This window comes from Malus domestica, chromosome 10 (genome assembly GCF_042453785.1).
Source record: "Malus domestica chromosome 10, GDT2T_hap1".
In the NCBI taxonomy this organism is placed as follows: domain Eukaryota; kingdom Viridiplantae; phylum Streptophyta; class Magnoliopsida; order Rosales; family Rosaceae; genus Malus; species Malus domestica.
This window is the reverse complement of record NC_091670.1, coordinates 3658959-3675612: the sequence shown is the minus strand read 5'-3', so window position 1 is coordinate 3675612 and position 16654 is coordinate 3658959. Positions and strand designations below refer to the sequence as shown.

Sequence of the window (16654 nt, the reverse complement as noted above, 5' to 3'; positions counted from 1 at the left end):
AGAACATAGTCTTCGTCAATTTCTTTGAACTCAATTAGATGCCTCAAATATTTCCAAATTGACTAATATTTTTTTTTATAAATTAAAGTTAATTACTTTGAAATCATCTTCATAATTATGGCACGAAATGTAAATTTTAATTGTAAGTGATGTCGAGTTTCCTATCTAAATATAGATTGATATATATATATACAAACAAATCAATACAATGAGTCATATTTCTACTTGGTATTAGAATAGGTTGTTTCGCTTGTGAAGTCCAACAACGACACGTATTTCACATCACCTTATTTGTGTTGTCCTTGTATTATGCTTGAAAGCTTGCTACTCATGAGGAGGGTGTGTTGAAAGTATGAATCTCACATCGAATAAAGAAGGGATATTGCATGTGGGCTACTCCACATATTACCGAATGTGTTTATGGTAGATTATCAACTTTCTAAAAAGTTGGAGATCATCTTGCATGAAACGAATTCATCGTCATGTAATGTTCTAATAATACATAGCATTATATAGTTAGACTGATATATAGTTAGACCGACACGTTATAGTAACGGTAAACCTTTTCCATTTGAGTTCCTTACAAAATAGTTGAGGTGAGGTGAGGGCCAAATCCCTCCTTTCCTTCTTGACTAAGGAAAGATATATAATTTATTATGGCCTGTGTTGGTAGTGGTAGTGACTAGTGCGGGTTTCATTTCATTTGAATGGCAGTTGGAGTTTGGGCATCTGTCTTTAAGAGTATATTCACCGCCAGATACTCACTCCCTCCTAGAGTTCCGGCAGACATATTATCCAAGACTTCCGGCAAGAATGATAATTTATTATGGCCGGTAGCTAGTGGTAGTTATAGCGGCCGTTTCATTTCATTTGAATGGCAGTTGGAGTTTGGGCATCTGTCGGCAAGAGTTTATTCACGCCCACCCCAGATACTCACTCCCTCATAGGTCTAAAGTATGCAATCTCTTGAAGTTAACAAAGTTCAAGGAGTCATGACTTTGCGCTTACATAAAAGAACAATCAAAGTATATTACGAAGCGTCGAAGTCTCTTTTTGAAATTTTCATTGTAATCACAACACCGTCACATGATGTTTATAATTCCCTATATATTAGGTTGAGTCCTGTTCTTCTAAAGTAATTGGGGATGAATTTCAAGTCCGTATTGCATACTATTGGGTTCAATTTGTGGCACTAGTGAATCACACAATGGTGGATAGGGAAGGCTAAAATGCCTATATGAGTCTTCCCGGCCCCCGGAATGGTGGACTGCCATAACAAATCCACCAACAAGTCTTCTTTTTAAAGAAAAAAATAAAGTAAAAACAAGAAAATGAGTTTTCTAATGATTCATAAATTTATGTTGATTTTGCTTTATTAAGTTGTCAAATATTTTAAGCTTTTAAATCTAAACTATTATAATCTTATAACCAATATGCATTTGTTCATCTCATTACCTCATTTTGAGGACCTGTAGCACATGACTGATATGCACTAACACCATGCTTCTAAGTATAGTACACATGCATATGAAACACGATGTTGTAAGTCTGTAACCTCAAATAGTTAATGCAATCTTTTCGAATCCTCCTTTTTAGAGGACACATACTTTATTGCTATTGTTGTCTTTGTGTCGTATCATGTTGCTTCTCTCTTATTTACCCATTATCTTTTTTCTTCTTCTTGGCTAGGTCTATCCATGGCTAGTTTAAGGTTGTTGTGTTGTGAGAAAAACGTTGTTTTCAAAAGTAGGTGTATAAGTACTTCTGCTGCTTTGGACTCATCATTTTGATTAAAAAAATATTTATTTTTTTCATTTATCAAACACAATTTTAATTCCAACTTTTTTGAAAAGCTGCTTTTAAAAAAAAAATTCAGCAATGTCAAACTAGCCCTTTCTAAGTTGAAGCTGGGTATATTATACATACTAACACATACTACGCTTCTTTCTCTTGTACATATTTGTCTTTTTTTATTTATTTATTATTATTAAGGGGAAGATTAAAAATTATTACAATAGTTTAAAGGAATGGGGGTTTCGAACCTACGACGTATGGGTAAAAATCTAACAACCTAGAATATAGGGAAGTAAGGTTGATCTGTCTTTGAAAAAATATCATTTCAAAATGTATAAATATAATTCACCTCCTCCTCTACCAACAAATCGGCTCTTCCTATTCTACCATTCATTTATTCATCAAAACTAATATCAATTTAAGTATGAATAACCATGTGTTCCTTGGTTACAAGTCACCAGTACATCCTTTTCGTGTAAACCTATGGTCTACGCTATTCGTTTTAGACTTCATTGAACGATCTGGTATCCACTATAGCACCAAGCCCAAACCAAGGAAGGAAAACTATCCCACATCGCCCCAAACAAAAGTCTTGTCTGGTTTATATAGCTCCTACCCACCAACAACATCATCTTCGTAGAGAGGAGAGACGGTTGGCATCACGGAACGGCTTTTGAGCTTACCTGTTACCACACATCCGATTAAGGCTACCCACCCTTGCGCTGGATCTATAATCCAACTTTTACACCTCTTTTTTATTTTATTTTTTTATTTTTTTTCTCTTTTTTATTTTTTTTTATTTTTTTATTTTTTTATTTCTTCAGAATAATTCAACAGTTAAATTCACTTTAGGGTTCGTTATAAGCCCAGAATTTCACTTCCATTTTAGATAAGGCGCCAAAATATCGACAACATCTTCATTTACCAAACGACTCCCTCAATCTTGATGGCTACGACTGCTGTCCATTGGACTGTGAATTCCTCATATACAAAGCGACCCATCTTCTTCTCTTCACCTTTTAGACAAATCCCAACCCAACATTTCTTGCCGCTCCGCCAAGTCTCCTCCCAAATGCCCGCCGGATTTAGCCAAACGCACCACCACCAACAACAAAAAGAAAAAGAACAAAAACTATCTTTGTCCGAGCAGCACCAGCCTTTGAGCACAACCACTCTCTCTGACCCTCCACCCAAGACCAATCCCAGTTGATATTCAGCACCAGTTATGTGCTTCTTGTTAGAAGCACCAGTTATTTGCTTCTTGTTAGAAGCATCAATTATTTGCTTCTTATAATGTTTTTTCTAAGATTTGCTTGCATTTTTACTAAAAATTGGTTTTAAAGACATTTTTACAAGAGCTTTCAACCATTTTAAAGACACTTCCAAACGAGCCTTAATTCTTTACATTGGAGTTTAAGATCTGGAGAAGAAAACCAAAAAGCGCAAACCCATCATCCTTTTTCAACTCATGTATAATAATATGGAACTAACATATAAGTCTTGCATTGGAAATGCTATGAACATGTACCAAAGTATCCAAGGCTTTGATGGATCTAAATTTTGTTAAGAAAAAACATAATCATACTAAGAGAACAAACTATTGAGCTTACCATATTCATTGAATTAACCTTTTTCATACAATCTAAATTATACTAACAAAGGCAACTTTATATACTAATACATAAAATTGAGCTTAATGAGAAAGCAGGCACCTTAATCAGATTGTTTGGCCAAGTTGATCTTCTATTGCACAAGAGCAATCGCGTTATTAAACTTTAATTGCCAACCTTTCAACAATCTCGGAAAATCCCTTAATTTCACACTGCAACTGGCGGAGCTACTTATCCAGGCTTCCCTTCGAGTCCATGACTCTTCCATGCACAAGGACGTTTTGAAGTTCAGACATCCGCCAAACCCAACAAGGACGCCCCTTGCTGATCTTTAACCTGTATCACTGAATGCAAACTTGAACCCTCGGGAATTCCCAATGGAGGTCCTAAACATGAAGCATTATTAAGTGTATATGGCTCCCACTCTTTAATTCCACAGTTCTCTAGGGCAGAAATTAACCTCGTCCTATGCACACCATTTGGGTATTGCCCCATCCGGACTGACAAGCACAGCGCTTGTATAACATTGTCCTGCAGCTCGAGCAGCATAAAACAAACCCCAACTAAGATCATCAGCAACATACTCTACATTTGTTGTATTAAAAAACAATCTAGAAAATTTACTTGGAAATAAAAAAAGATTCTGCGTTCAGATTCTGGAAGTGAATTCATTGGTATTGTTTTTCAATCTTTTCTGAGTGAACATGGTATTCTTTGTCAATTGAGTTGTCCACATACCCCTGGACAAAATGGCTGTACTGAAGAAAGCACATACATCTTGTTGAAACTGCAAGAACTTTACTTGTTGCATCTCGTGTTCCTCATACCTATTGGGTGGAAGCGTTCTCCGCTACCATGTATCTTATCAATAGGTTACCAATCTCTAGCATATCCAAGTCTACATGACAATTACTTTTTCACAAACATCCTGATTATTCAAGACTCAAAGTATTTGGTTGCAGTTGTTTTCCATGGCTCAAACCTTATGTTAATTCCAAACTGGATGCTAAGAGTAAAAAATGTGTCTTTTGGGGATATAGTCTGCAGCACAAGAGTGAAAGATGTCTCTTTTACATTTGAGATTTTGTGTTTGATTTTTATGTCCTTGACATGCCCATGACCTATGCATATTACTTGTCAAATCACAAGACATATATACGTGGGTAGCAAAGTCACCGTTATACGCATGAATTCGATTTATTTTTTTCTTTTCAGAATTTGGATATCGTACGTATGAACCAAATGTGATACATAGATATTATTTTGATAGGATTTTCCTTAAGAAAATCTAAATTAATTATTGATACCAATGACAATTCCATAATACAACCACGATGATCCCGCGACTCAAAAATCAGTGTGAGATATGTCTGCGTACCCTTCTTCTTATAGGATACAAACTTGCTAAGTCAACTTTTAGCAGTTGGTATTGACAAAATATGGATCCCTAATCTCCACATATAAAAGATGAAGATGATATAAAGAAATCATTCAGAATAAGATGTCACCACTAGAAAATAAACACCAAATAAACGATATTATTATGAACAATGACGATGACAAACATACATGGCATGCGAAAAGAAAACCATATGGCATGCATTAATTGAAAGGATACATATAATTTTTTTTTTTTTTTTTTTGAAAAAGGACACTTAATTAACCACTCAACTATATTGTAGCTATATTGTTGAGATTAAGCATGTATTTCATATGTGGTCAATGGATGATGATGATGTTCCACATTGATCTAGAAGAGGTGGTGCTTCTTTTTTCCATGAGCCTCTTCCTCCTCTTCCTGTGTCTTTTTCTTCTCATGATGCTCATGGAAGGCATATCCACCAGAACCAACTGCAGCTGCTGCAGCAATCTCCTCTTCTATCTTGTGCTTGTGAGCATGCTCTGGGTCTTTCTTTTCCTTGTGCTTCTCACGCTGCACACATCATATAGAAAATGATATAAGTTAATTAACACACATTTGATTAGATTTTTTCTTATTATATATATAAAATGTTGGTGGTAAAAAAAATATGGTTAATTAATATCAAAACCCTACATGAACTAATACGGAAGTATCACTTTACTCATTTCTTCTCCTGTCTGCAAGGTACCATTTACCTGTGGACTTTGATTCCGTATCTTACGTACCTAGTTGATCAATTCCGTCCATTAACATGGTACCAATAATATCGATGACATACGTACTACTAACATATCTAATATTTCGTGATCAAAAGCTAACGTCAGACGGAGTTGATAGATTTGGAGTACTGTGAGACTAAAATGAAGGTTTGGGAGGAGACGGCGATCATTCAGTTCCAAAAGTATGGGTAAAGTGATAACGAGTGAAGTGATGAAATAATCAAATCATGAATAATTTTAAGAAATATATATATAGGTGGGTTTTAAAATACAATACATACCAAGGCAAAAGCGCCGGCAGCACCAACACCGGCCTCGCCGAGGTGCTCGAGATGCTTGTGGTGCTTCTCCTCCTTCTTGTAATCAATTTCAGATTCATGAGTGGTGGTGCCACCATATGCCGCAGTGGTCTCACTGTACCGGCCACCGCCGGGACGTCCACCAGAATAAGCATTGGTGTCCCCGTCGCCACCACCTAGGCTGCCGGTACGTCCTTTTGTTGGATTTATCCAATATAAATCAACCTTTAAGTGGTCTACTATATGTAACAGGAATGTAATATTGGAGAATAATGTTAATTGTGATTTGATCTCTTAAAGATATTAATCCTATATAAGGTGTCTTATATTGGAAATAGGATTGATGGAATCCTTAATAATATATGATTATGATATTTTACTTGAGAGCCAAGAAAGGAGAGTTTTAGTTTTCCCTTATGGACGGAATCTAAGACTTTTTGGCTAGTATATAAACACCGGTCCCTGCTAACCCTAGACACGACAACTAAGGCTTCCCATAGAGCATTGTCATAAAGCTAGGAGTTTACAGAAGAGTTGGTGTTTTTTTTGTTTGTCACGGCAAACATAAAGATTGGAGTTTTATCGATCACGTTTTGCTTGCATGGCTGCTATATCTTCGATAACTACCATTGGAATCAGGTCAGTCACTCATTCGTTTGTGTTTTAATTGTATAACCCAATAAGGCTAACAATTGGTATCAGAGCCATTGGTTATATAATTAAAACCTATTAAGATTAAAGTTTGATTAAAGTTGTCGAGAAAAAATTGACAAAATTGAATCAGAATCAGGTTTCTTCGGCAATGACTAAGAGCTGATTAAGAAGGGAAATCATGATTAGGCAATAGCATTGCGCAGACTTTTTGATATATATATATATATATATAATTCATTGTACTATTAAGTGTGGAGAAATACAATTCACATGTCTTGAAAAATTTGTGCAACCCATAACATCAATTGCCGTGAGTGAAATCATCAAATTTGACCGCTGTATTCCTTTTCTCTTTCAACAACATAGGGTCACAAATCACAGAGCATGGTTTTAATCTCTGCCATTTTTTATTGGATTATGCTAATTAAAATCATATTCATATCACCATGTTTTCGTTCAGGCTGAATAAAGTCATCTACCATAGCATAATGGTTTGTTTCATTGACTTCAATTTTCATGATGATTTATGGTATTGTATTTTGGTTGATATGTATTTGGTTGGATCCCTGAAGCTTAAATTGGTTATAAGGTTAAAATATACTTGCATGAGTGATGTGCTAATATTGTAGATACTTCAACCATCAGTGCCGTCTTAGTAAAGAGGCCCATATGGTTGTCTCTCTTAAAGTTAAAACCAACCATACTCAAGAAAACACTTCCCGAGAGAAGACAAATGCTAACAAGCCTTTGGGGGTGATGAGTATACCTCAAATAGTAAGCACTGGAGATCTATTTCCTTTTGTGAAGTACGACTCATGAATTTATTCTGCGGCATTTTTGTGTCTTCATATTTGGGTCACAAACTAGCGTTAATGAGCTCGGCAAAAGTGTAGGTTATATACAATTATAATCTCAAGTTTTGTAAACATGTATGTTCTAACCTTGCATTGGAGAATTTCTTGAGATTTCTTCGTCGAGCAAGCCCAATGAAGAGGTTCGTATATACATCGGTATATGAAATTCTGGTATGATCTTTCCTTTTGGTCTTCATGATAAATTATATAAGGAATGGTTATGTTGGATTCATAAAGTGTTATATTATTCCCACAATCCAACCATGTCGTGACGTCTTACTGATTGTAGGAGACGGAATTAGTCATATTCTATAATTTATCAATACTATTGGGATATGTTGTGCCTATGATTGTGATAACATATGTTAAAGTTGTGTTGTAGGAATGCATATGCTAAGTTTATATATGTCTATATTTAAAAGCAGGTCAATATAAATTTTGGCAATTTTTGTTATTGCATCTATAACATCACGGATATGTTTCAAAGATGTGTAAGGTGACACAATTTCTTCCATGACCGTAGCATATGATAAATTGTAACTAATTTGCTTGAACCAAATTTTAATATTGTTAAGCAAATGGCGTGTATAGTGTTGCTTGTATGGCTAATTTGGTTCAAGCATGAGATAACATATTTTTAATATTGCCATGGGTTTTGGACTATAGTGAATTGTAGTGTTGTTTTCACTAATTTTCACGAGATGTGAATGAACTTTTATGCCATTAATAGCACAAGAAATATGCATGATTAATCAATAAAGTTTGTCTACAATTTGCTTTCTTATCTCAAAAGTCATTTAAATTATACATGACTAGTTACTTGTGAAAAATTGATGTATAATTTGTAAATTGACTGAGAATGACAGAAAGCATCCAGTGACAAGAACAAGGGTATTATACAAATGAATAAGGTTTGTAGTAATTATGTGACCATTCTCATTTGTATTTTTATCTATTCTTATATGAGAATTTTGATTGGTCATGTGATTATACATATGTTTACAAAGAAGTGGTGAACATATGAAGGCATGAGGTATGTAATCCATTTCAAGTATGTGGCTTAATTGATAAGCATGAATTTTCAAACATGTATTATTGTTTGTGGTTTTTCCTATTCCTAAAGAATTTAAACAGTACTTTGATTAGTAATTTTTATGTGTCATAAGGGGAGAAGAAAAGAAACTTATACAAGCCTAATGTATGGCATGTATTGGAGATGTTTCTTTTGAAAGAAAAGAATTTTGGTAGTTCCTTCGTTTAATTTGGTATTTACAAGGCTAATGCACGATTTTGATGCTAATGATTTAGGAGCCTTGTACTACGGAAAGAAATGTACAAAAGAAAAGGAACCCGTTTGACTTAAGAAAACATTTGAACAATTTAGTTTTTAAATTAAAGGAATGTATTGTTCTTTCCCATTACATAAAGTATTTCTATTGAGTAATTGACTCCATAATGATAAGTTTTGACATTCTTGTGGTGGAATAAAACTTGTTCTATATGTGATTAATCTCTTTCAAGTATGCTGTCAGGTATTTTTGAGATTAATTTGATGTCAAAGGGAGTCATGAAGGAATTAGTGCCATTTGTTGGCAAAAACTCAAAGCTCGAATCAGGTTATCATAATTTTGTCACTTACAGTTAATTAATCAATGTGACTTCTTGTATTGTTTCAGGGCGGAGTTGACCAATGCCTTTTCAACTAAGCAAGACGCAACGGCTTAATTTGCAATGGGACTATGTTTTTGAGTTACTTCGGTCAACTTTGCATCTTAATTAGAATAAAAGGGATAATCTTCTTGCCTACAGGTTTGGATTACTTCTTTTAGTTTAATTAAGATGGCATAGTATGGGTTTCATTTCACAGAAGTTGTGAAAACCTTCATCTTGCCTACAGGTGTTGAAGTTTTTCATGAAGGAACTTTTGTGACATAAAATCTAGTACTAGAAACTAGTTAATTTTCTTGCCTACAGGTGTAAATTAATTTAGTTTCATGAAGTTTATTGGGATAAAGTTCCACGCCATTAGTGACAAATATTTCCACAATGAGCCCCATAAAAGGTTGTGGTTTGAAGGCATGGAAATCGGTTGCATCATGATGTATTTTGTATCTCTTTATGAGACTTGTTGATGCAAAGTATTGGACCCATGAAGGTTAATCAATGATTGCTAAGGTACGCATTGTTTAAGTCTTATGCTTGTAAATCTTTTCAATTTGAATTATGATGTCGGTTTAGAGGATGAAATTTGACTACTAAAGTTTCTTTTGGACATCGAAATTGAAATGATATGAAATTGAATTTGTTATATAAATTCATGATAGATGCACATAATTGTTTCTGGCAGATTGCGTGTCTTGATTTAAATCGGGTGAATGACACGTCTAATGATCACCAAATGACCTGAATTTTGGATATGTTCAACATATAAATGTCTACTATGTGTCTGAAAAGTTTCGTAATTTTCTGCCATGTATGTTAATTATGGTGAATTTACTAGTAACCCATGCTCGTATAGACAGTTTTTACTGGCAGATTGTGATGTTTTTTGAGACGTGACTTTAGACTACTATTTTGACCCAAAATGGCTCTCTATTTCTATTTTATGAAGATTAGTATGTCTATTTTGATCAATATAAATTTGGTAGCAATCAAGCTTGTAAATGAATTATGATAAATTCTAAAGTAAGTGTAACTCATTGCTGAAATTCTGTTTGACAACTTTATCTTGGTTGTGCTGTCTATTTTATTATGTCTAATATATAAAGACATTTTCTTTAGGTACATCTTTGAAAGAATATATTAATGAGTGTTTACCCAAGTGGGAGAATTAGTGAACGAAAATTGGGCTTCACACTCATTAACTTATTTGCAAGCATAAACTCTGATAACTTAGTGGGAGTTGTTCTAAAATTTTGAGCACTAAGTGGACTTGCATGAATCTATTAAAGCATTATTCTATCTTCCATGAATTTGTGTTACTTGAATGTCTATAATATGTTTAAGTTGCAAAAATGGATACTTGGTATATGCGTACATTTTCTATTACTTGCAATCATTTAGATTTCTCGATTGATCATATTGTTTTGGGGCTCATAAGGACTTAGCATAAATATGGACTTATTAATACATATAAGATGGTTGTTGGATGCACATTTTTTGTGTAAACAGCAGTGAATGCTTTCATGCTTAGTTATACCTTTTATTGAGGTAATATGCATTCATTGACTAAGTAAGGCTATTCCCAAAGGCAGTATGATTTAAGTGACTTTTGATTTGCAAATTAAGTAACGATGTTGCAGATCAGTGGGAGTTTGAGTTTCGTGTTAGTAATGCCTTACATTTGCAGATGACCTATAAAGTATGTATAGAATCCATGTATTCATATTAATCTCCAGTTGGATTCATTAAGTCACATTTTTCGTGTGCTAGTCAATCATCTGATGAAATATATATCAGATTTCAAGTTGTTATCAAATTGCATATTAAATGTCATGGCATGGTTTGTGCACTACCTCAGTTGTGAGGATTTCCATCTTACCCGCAGGTGTTGGAAATCACTATGAAAGTAACTGGTATGGTGCATAGATTAGTGTCAAAAACATATTAATTCATCTTGCTCACAAGTGTTGAATTAATTTGTTTTATGAAGTTTTTGGGATATTTTACTTGGACATGTGCCTATTTGGTATTTTCAGTTGTGTCCGTTGGCTACAAACATCGTTTGTATTATTATTGATCTAATGAAAGTGATGCATGATTGTTTTGGAGATGTATTCACACCTGCAGGTTATGGTGGTTTCATTAGATGAAGGATATCTGCATTGGCAGATTTAAGGCTTCGAAGAAGCATAAAGTGTAACTTGTGAGTTACAATAAGGTGGACCTGAGATGATATAAAGTAAGACATTTTGGTTAATTTAAAGTTTAATTTTAAAGTTTCATCTCTTGATCATAATTTGTGTTTCATGTGAATGAGGATCTTAGCATGTGTGATTATGAAGGTTCTGGGTTGTGTCAACTTTACAACCTTGTTAGTTCCATGTTAAGAAATGCATTTGACAGAAGCTGCATTAAGGAAGAGATATAATCACTGTTACATGGCCACTAAAGTGACATTAGTCTCAAATCTCAAGTATAAACATGAATATTACAGTTTGTAGACCAAGTGGGAGAATGTTGGATTTATCCAATATAAATCAACCTTTAAGTGGTCTACTATATGTAACAGGAATGTAATATTGGAGAATAATGTTAATTGTGATTTGATCTCTTAAAGATATTAATCCTATATAAGGTGTCTTATATTGGAAATAGGATTGATGGAATCCTTAATAATATATGATTATGATATTTTACTTGAGAGCCAAGAAAGGAGAGTTTTAGTTTTCCCTTATGGACGGAATCTAAGACTTTTTGGCTAGTATATAAACACCGGTCCCTGCTAACCCTAGACACGACAACTAAGGCTTCCCATAGAGCATTGTCATAAAGCTAGGAGTTTACAGAAGAGTTGGTGTTTTTTTTGTTTGTCACGGCAAACATAAAGATTGGAGTTTTATCGATCACGTTTTGCTTGCATGGCTGCTATATCTTCGATAACTACCATTGGAATCAGGTCAGTCACTCATTCGTTTGTGTTTTAATTGTATAACCCAATAAGGCTAACACCTTTACCAGAATAATCATTGGTGTCGCCGTAACCACCACCGATGCCGCCTGGACGTCCTTCATCATAGTAGCCAGACTGAGGGTTGTCTTCGGGCTTGTCTTCATCCTTGTGGTGGTGGAAGAGACCGCGTTGGTGCTTCTCTTGAGACATGATAGGTTTTTTAGGAGAAGTTGTAACGTGGGTTGTGAATCTTGTGATGGGGAGTTGGGTGCATGGTGGAGGCTATTTATAAGTGTTGGTGCCCAATATTTACAGGTTCAAATTTTAAGTACTAAGTAGGGTAAAATTGAAGGGCTTCAATTGTGCTATGTAGACATACTGACAACACTTTCTAATATTTACACGCTGTAGTAAATGATATATACAATCAAATATTCAATATAATAAACTTACTAAGGAATGATATACACGTATTATTTGTCACATCATATATATATGTTTCATGCTCTTGCCGCCACATACATCGCCAACTGTGCTTGCCTTGGTGGACGGTTAGGATTGCTCTCTCATAAAGTGATAGATATCATTTGAAGTGGGCAACGACAGGGAGGGAATTCTCACCAGATATTCTTTGTAAGGATCTCGAGGATTCTTCAATCACATATATTCATCGTATATTGTGCGGTTAGTTTTCCTCAGATAATGTTTATATTCAATTTTGAATAAAAAATTTACAATGATATCTAACCGCATGATATACGATGAATGGATGTAATTTGATAACTCTCGGGATCCTTGCCGGATCCACACAGCGAGGATCCTCACTCAGAATTATGTATGGACAAGATTCTCTTAAATTGAGTATAAAAGTTTTCTTAAGCTAGCATATAGTACCTTCAAAAGTTGGAAACTGCTTTACTATTTATTCAAGATTATTAGATAGATTTGAGTTAAATGATTGCAAATTAAGTAGCCGAAGCCTATAAAAAGAACTGAAATGTGTCATAAATTCGTTTAGGCTTTTTAGCCAAAATGATCCTTAAAATTTGCATAACTCCTCACTTTGTTCCCTGAGATTTCAAATCAATAGAAGTGGTCCTTGAGATTGTTCATCATCCATCATCTTGGTCATTCCGTTAAAAACTCCGTAAGTGTCCCGGAGCTCTTGGCCGGAAGTTTGGGCAATTTTCAAAGCTTCGTAACTCAATCGTTTCTTAACCAAATTCATCCCATAATATATCAAAATGAAGATAATAAAGTGTAGAATAAGAAGATTATACCTATTTGGAAGCCCAATGGTTGCCGGAGACTGGTCCAAGGAAAAACTGGAAAACTCGCAGGAAACTGGGTAAACTTTAAATGTTCATAACTTCTTCAATACTCAACTAAATCAAGTGATTCAAAAATGAAAATCATACTTTTCGACGAAACGAAGAGAATGGTACCTTTTTTTATGGCTAACTAGCCCAGTTTCAGGCTAGTTTTCCAGTTTTCCCTCGAACCAATCAACTTTGAGGCTATTTTCCGACCATCTCCGGCAACCATTGGGCTTCCAAAAAGGTATAATCTTCTTACTTTATACTTTTCTATCTTCATTTTGATATATTATGGGTCGAATTTGGTTAAGAAACGATTGAGTTATGAAGCTTTGAAAATTGCCCAAACTTCCAGCCAAGAGCTCCAGGACACTTAACGAAATGACCAAAATGATGGATGGTGGACAATCTCAATGACCACTTCTATTGATTTGAAATCCCAAGGACCAAAGTGAGGAGTTATGCAAATCTCAGGGACCATTTTGGCTAAAAAGCCATTCGTTTATATTATGGTTACTTTTGGTTTTTAAACTTATACTAGTACATGCCCACACACAAAATGTGAAATATTTTAATTTTGTTTTTAAAATTGAAGGAGAGAGAAACATAGTGAGAGACAAGTGGGAGTGGGTAGAGAGGGAGAGAAGTTTATTTTTTATTTGTTTTTATTTTTTTAAATTAGACATGATACAATCACTTGTATATGTGGTTTAGAAAAAAATAGCAAAATTTTGTTTTGTAAAATTATATTATTATCCTTAACTTTTTTATTATGATAGAAGACAAAAATGTCTTTTTATTCTTTTTTGGTTGACAAAGAATGTTTCATTAGATAGGTATGAATCTAAAAAAAAAAAAATGATTGAACATCAGAATACAAGTTTACTGTTCAGATTAAGCACAAAATTGACAGACAGAGACAACCTGTACACTTGGCTGATAACATTAGAGATCAAGATTCATGTGGTGAAGAAATATATCATCGATCAAAGTCAAAAAGATAATGGGTGCGAAAAAAGTATATTCACAAGCATCTTATTGATTTTTTTAGAAAAATTATTATTATTAAGAAGAGTGGGAGAGTTTGAAATTATTTCATTAATTTATGAATCATGGAATTTTGAACAGAAATTAAGTAAAAAGCCAACACTCTACTTACTAGAATATTGAATTGAAATCTTCTTATTGATGCTCAATCTTCATTTATAAAAAAAAAATAATAATAATAATCAATCTTCAATAGTATCAGTATATATCACTCCATAACAAAATAAAAAAGAAAAATCAATAATCGTATATGTATATCTCTTCACTTACTTTTTTTTGTTATAAGGGGAGGGAATGGTAAGTCTATGGCAATAACAAGGAAATGGTCGACGAAGTCATCGTTCATGTTCACTGATAATTGAGGTGGGTGGAGGGTTTTGATTGAGATGAAGAGCGGTGGCAAAGTCATAAATTGTTAGGAGAACGAACGAGATTTAAAAGGATAAAATGACCCTAAAATTGTAGGGAGTTTTAACGAAAAGTTCGCGGTACTGTTTACTTTAACGAAAAACCACATTTTTATAATAAAAAGTCAAACCTGATACTATTCACTTTACCCTTTATCTGTCCTTATTGTTAAAACTCAAAGTTTTCAAAGAAACAAAATTAGCCTTTATATTCCTTTTGAATCATGTCCCCTGCTTCAGAAAACACTTCAATTTGGAGTAGACGCCCCCTTCAGACTCTACAATCCCCAACCAAACATAATATATAAGTCTGATCCAACGCAATCCTTCCTAAAATTGGGTTTTCGTCGATCAATCAAATGAACAATTTTCACTCTCAAATCGCTCCATCTCCCTCTCTCTCATCCATTCAATTGGTTAAAGCTTTCTAGTATCAAGATTGGCAGAAGCATCCGCATCAAGATTGGCGATAGCCTTTAGTGGTGAGTGAATAACTATCTACTAATGGATAAATGGGTCCGCCTTGAATAAAATATGACACCTTATCAAAATATATTCAAAGTGGGTTCAATAGTTGTGGTTGAGTGATATTGAAACAGGACCGAGCACTAATAAGAGCTGGTTATTGTATGTATTATAGGAATGTAATTTTTAATTGTAGTTATGTGTAGGATTAGTATCTAAATAGTGATTGATATGGTTCTATATATATATATATATATATATATTAGTACATTACACAAATCAATATTAGTTATCATATTTCTACATGATATCTGACCAGGTTTACTTCACGTGTGAAGTTCAACGGCCACACTTGCTTCACTACACTTGATTTGGGTTATCCACACACACACACACACACACACACACACATATATATATATATATATAGTAGTACATTACATAAATCAATATTAGTTATCATATTTCTACATGATATCTGAGCAGGTTTATTTCACGTGTGAAGTTCAACGGCCACACATGCTTCACCACACTTGATTTGGGTTATCCACATACGTTTTAGGCTTGAAAGTTGTCCATAGGTGGCATACTCTCGGTGCCTTAAGGAAATAAACATATTGGAGTCCTAATTACATGCAATTAATTAAGGGCCTTTATTAAGTAAATACAAGAAATAAGAGTCATAATGGGACTATAATTGATTAGATATGATTTGGGTTGACATCCTTTCCGAAAATAGGGAGGAATTGGTTGAAACCCTAGCTATATAACCTAGGAGCAGTCCCTGCTTCCATACCAACTAAAACTCACGAAAACTACAAGCCTATTTCGATAGTAGAGTTCATTGAGAGGTACTGGAAGTAGAAGACTACTTCTACTTTGTTCGTAAGGATCAATGGCTTCATCTTCGTAATCATGTGTTCCATATTATACAAATAAGTTTAATATAATTAGTCAATCTCTATTTTATATGGATTTGATTTATTCATGATCCTAATGTCATGTTATTGTGATTTCAGAATGTGTCTTACATGTGGTATCAGAGCTACACAACAAGCTTAGGGCTCGGGTTAATTAAAGGTAGTTGTTTGCCTACATAATATTGTTTTGGTCGGATGTTTTCTACTCTTTGATCCTATGAAATCAGTTAACATGCTTCCACAATTATGTATCAATTAGCGTAATAACTAAGTTTATTATGTTTATATTTTATGGAAGAATAAAAGTATGTATATAATCAAGGTTGGTATTGTTTTTGTACTTCACAGTGAAAAGAAAATTTCGTTTTGAATTGCATTATGACACGGTGTCTTTTCCAATTGCACGGTGTCTTTTCCAATTGCAAGAAATTTTGTAAAATGATTGCAGTTTTTGATGGCGTTTGACCAAACCTAATCTTTGATGATATTTGGATTTATTATATAATCCTCTTATTATCGATTTAGATGCAATAA

General features: G+C 34.1%; 1 protein-coding gene and 1 non-coding gene across 2 annotated transcripts; one reads left to right on the top strand and one right to left on the bottom strand.

Annotated features, from left to right (window-relative positions):
• Nucleotides 1-2424: 2424 nt before the first annotated feature.
• LOC139189086 (U6atac minor spliceosomal RNA) lies at nt 2425-2540 on the top strand. The gene has a single exon (XR_011572588.1). It is a non-coding gene; the product is annotated as a U6atac minor spliceosomal RNA (small nuclear RNA).
• Nucleotides 2541-4922: 2382 nt separating this feature from the next.
• LOC139189059 (abscisic stress-ripening protein 5-like) lies at nt 4923-12239 on the bottom strand. The gene is made up of 3 exons (XM_070807316.1): nt 12025-12239; nt 5828-6039; nt 4923-5337 (listed from the first exon to the last, which is right to left on the bottom strand). Exons 1-3 carry the CDS (start codon nt 12173-12175, stop codon nt 5155-5157), a joined length of 546 nt encoding a protein of 181 aa, XP_070663417.1. The 5' UTR covers nt 12176-12239; the 3' UTR covers nt 4923-5154.
• Nucleotides 12240-16654: the final 4415 nt, after the last annotated feature.

What these genes read in the sequence shown, in the direction of transcription:
- LOC139189059 (XM_070807316.1), bottom strand. Translation starts at nt 12,175, where the DNA reads ATGTCTCAAGAGAAGCACCAACGCGGTCTCTTCCACCACCACAAGGAT. An exon ending in CAATGATTATTCTGGTAAAG is followed by an intron (nt 6,040 to 12,024) that starts GTGTTAGCCTTA and finishes ATCCAACAAAAG; the next exon opens with GACGTACCGGCAGCCTAGGT. An exon ending in CTGCCGGCGCTTTTGCCTTG is followed by an intron (nt 5,338 to 5,827) that starts GTATGTATTGTA and finishes TGATGTGTGCAG; the next exon opens with CGTGAGAAGCACAAGGAAAA.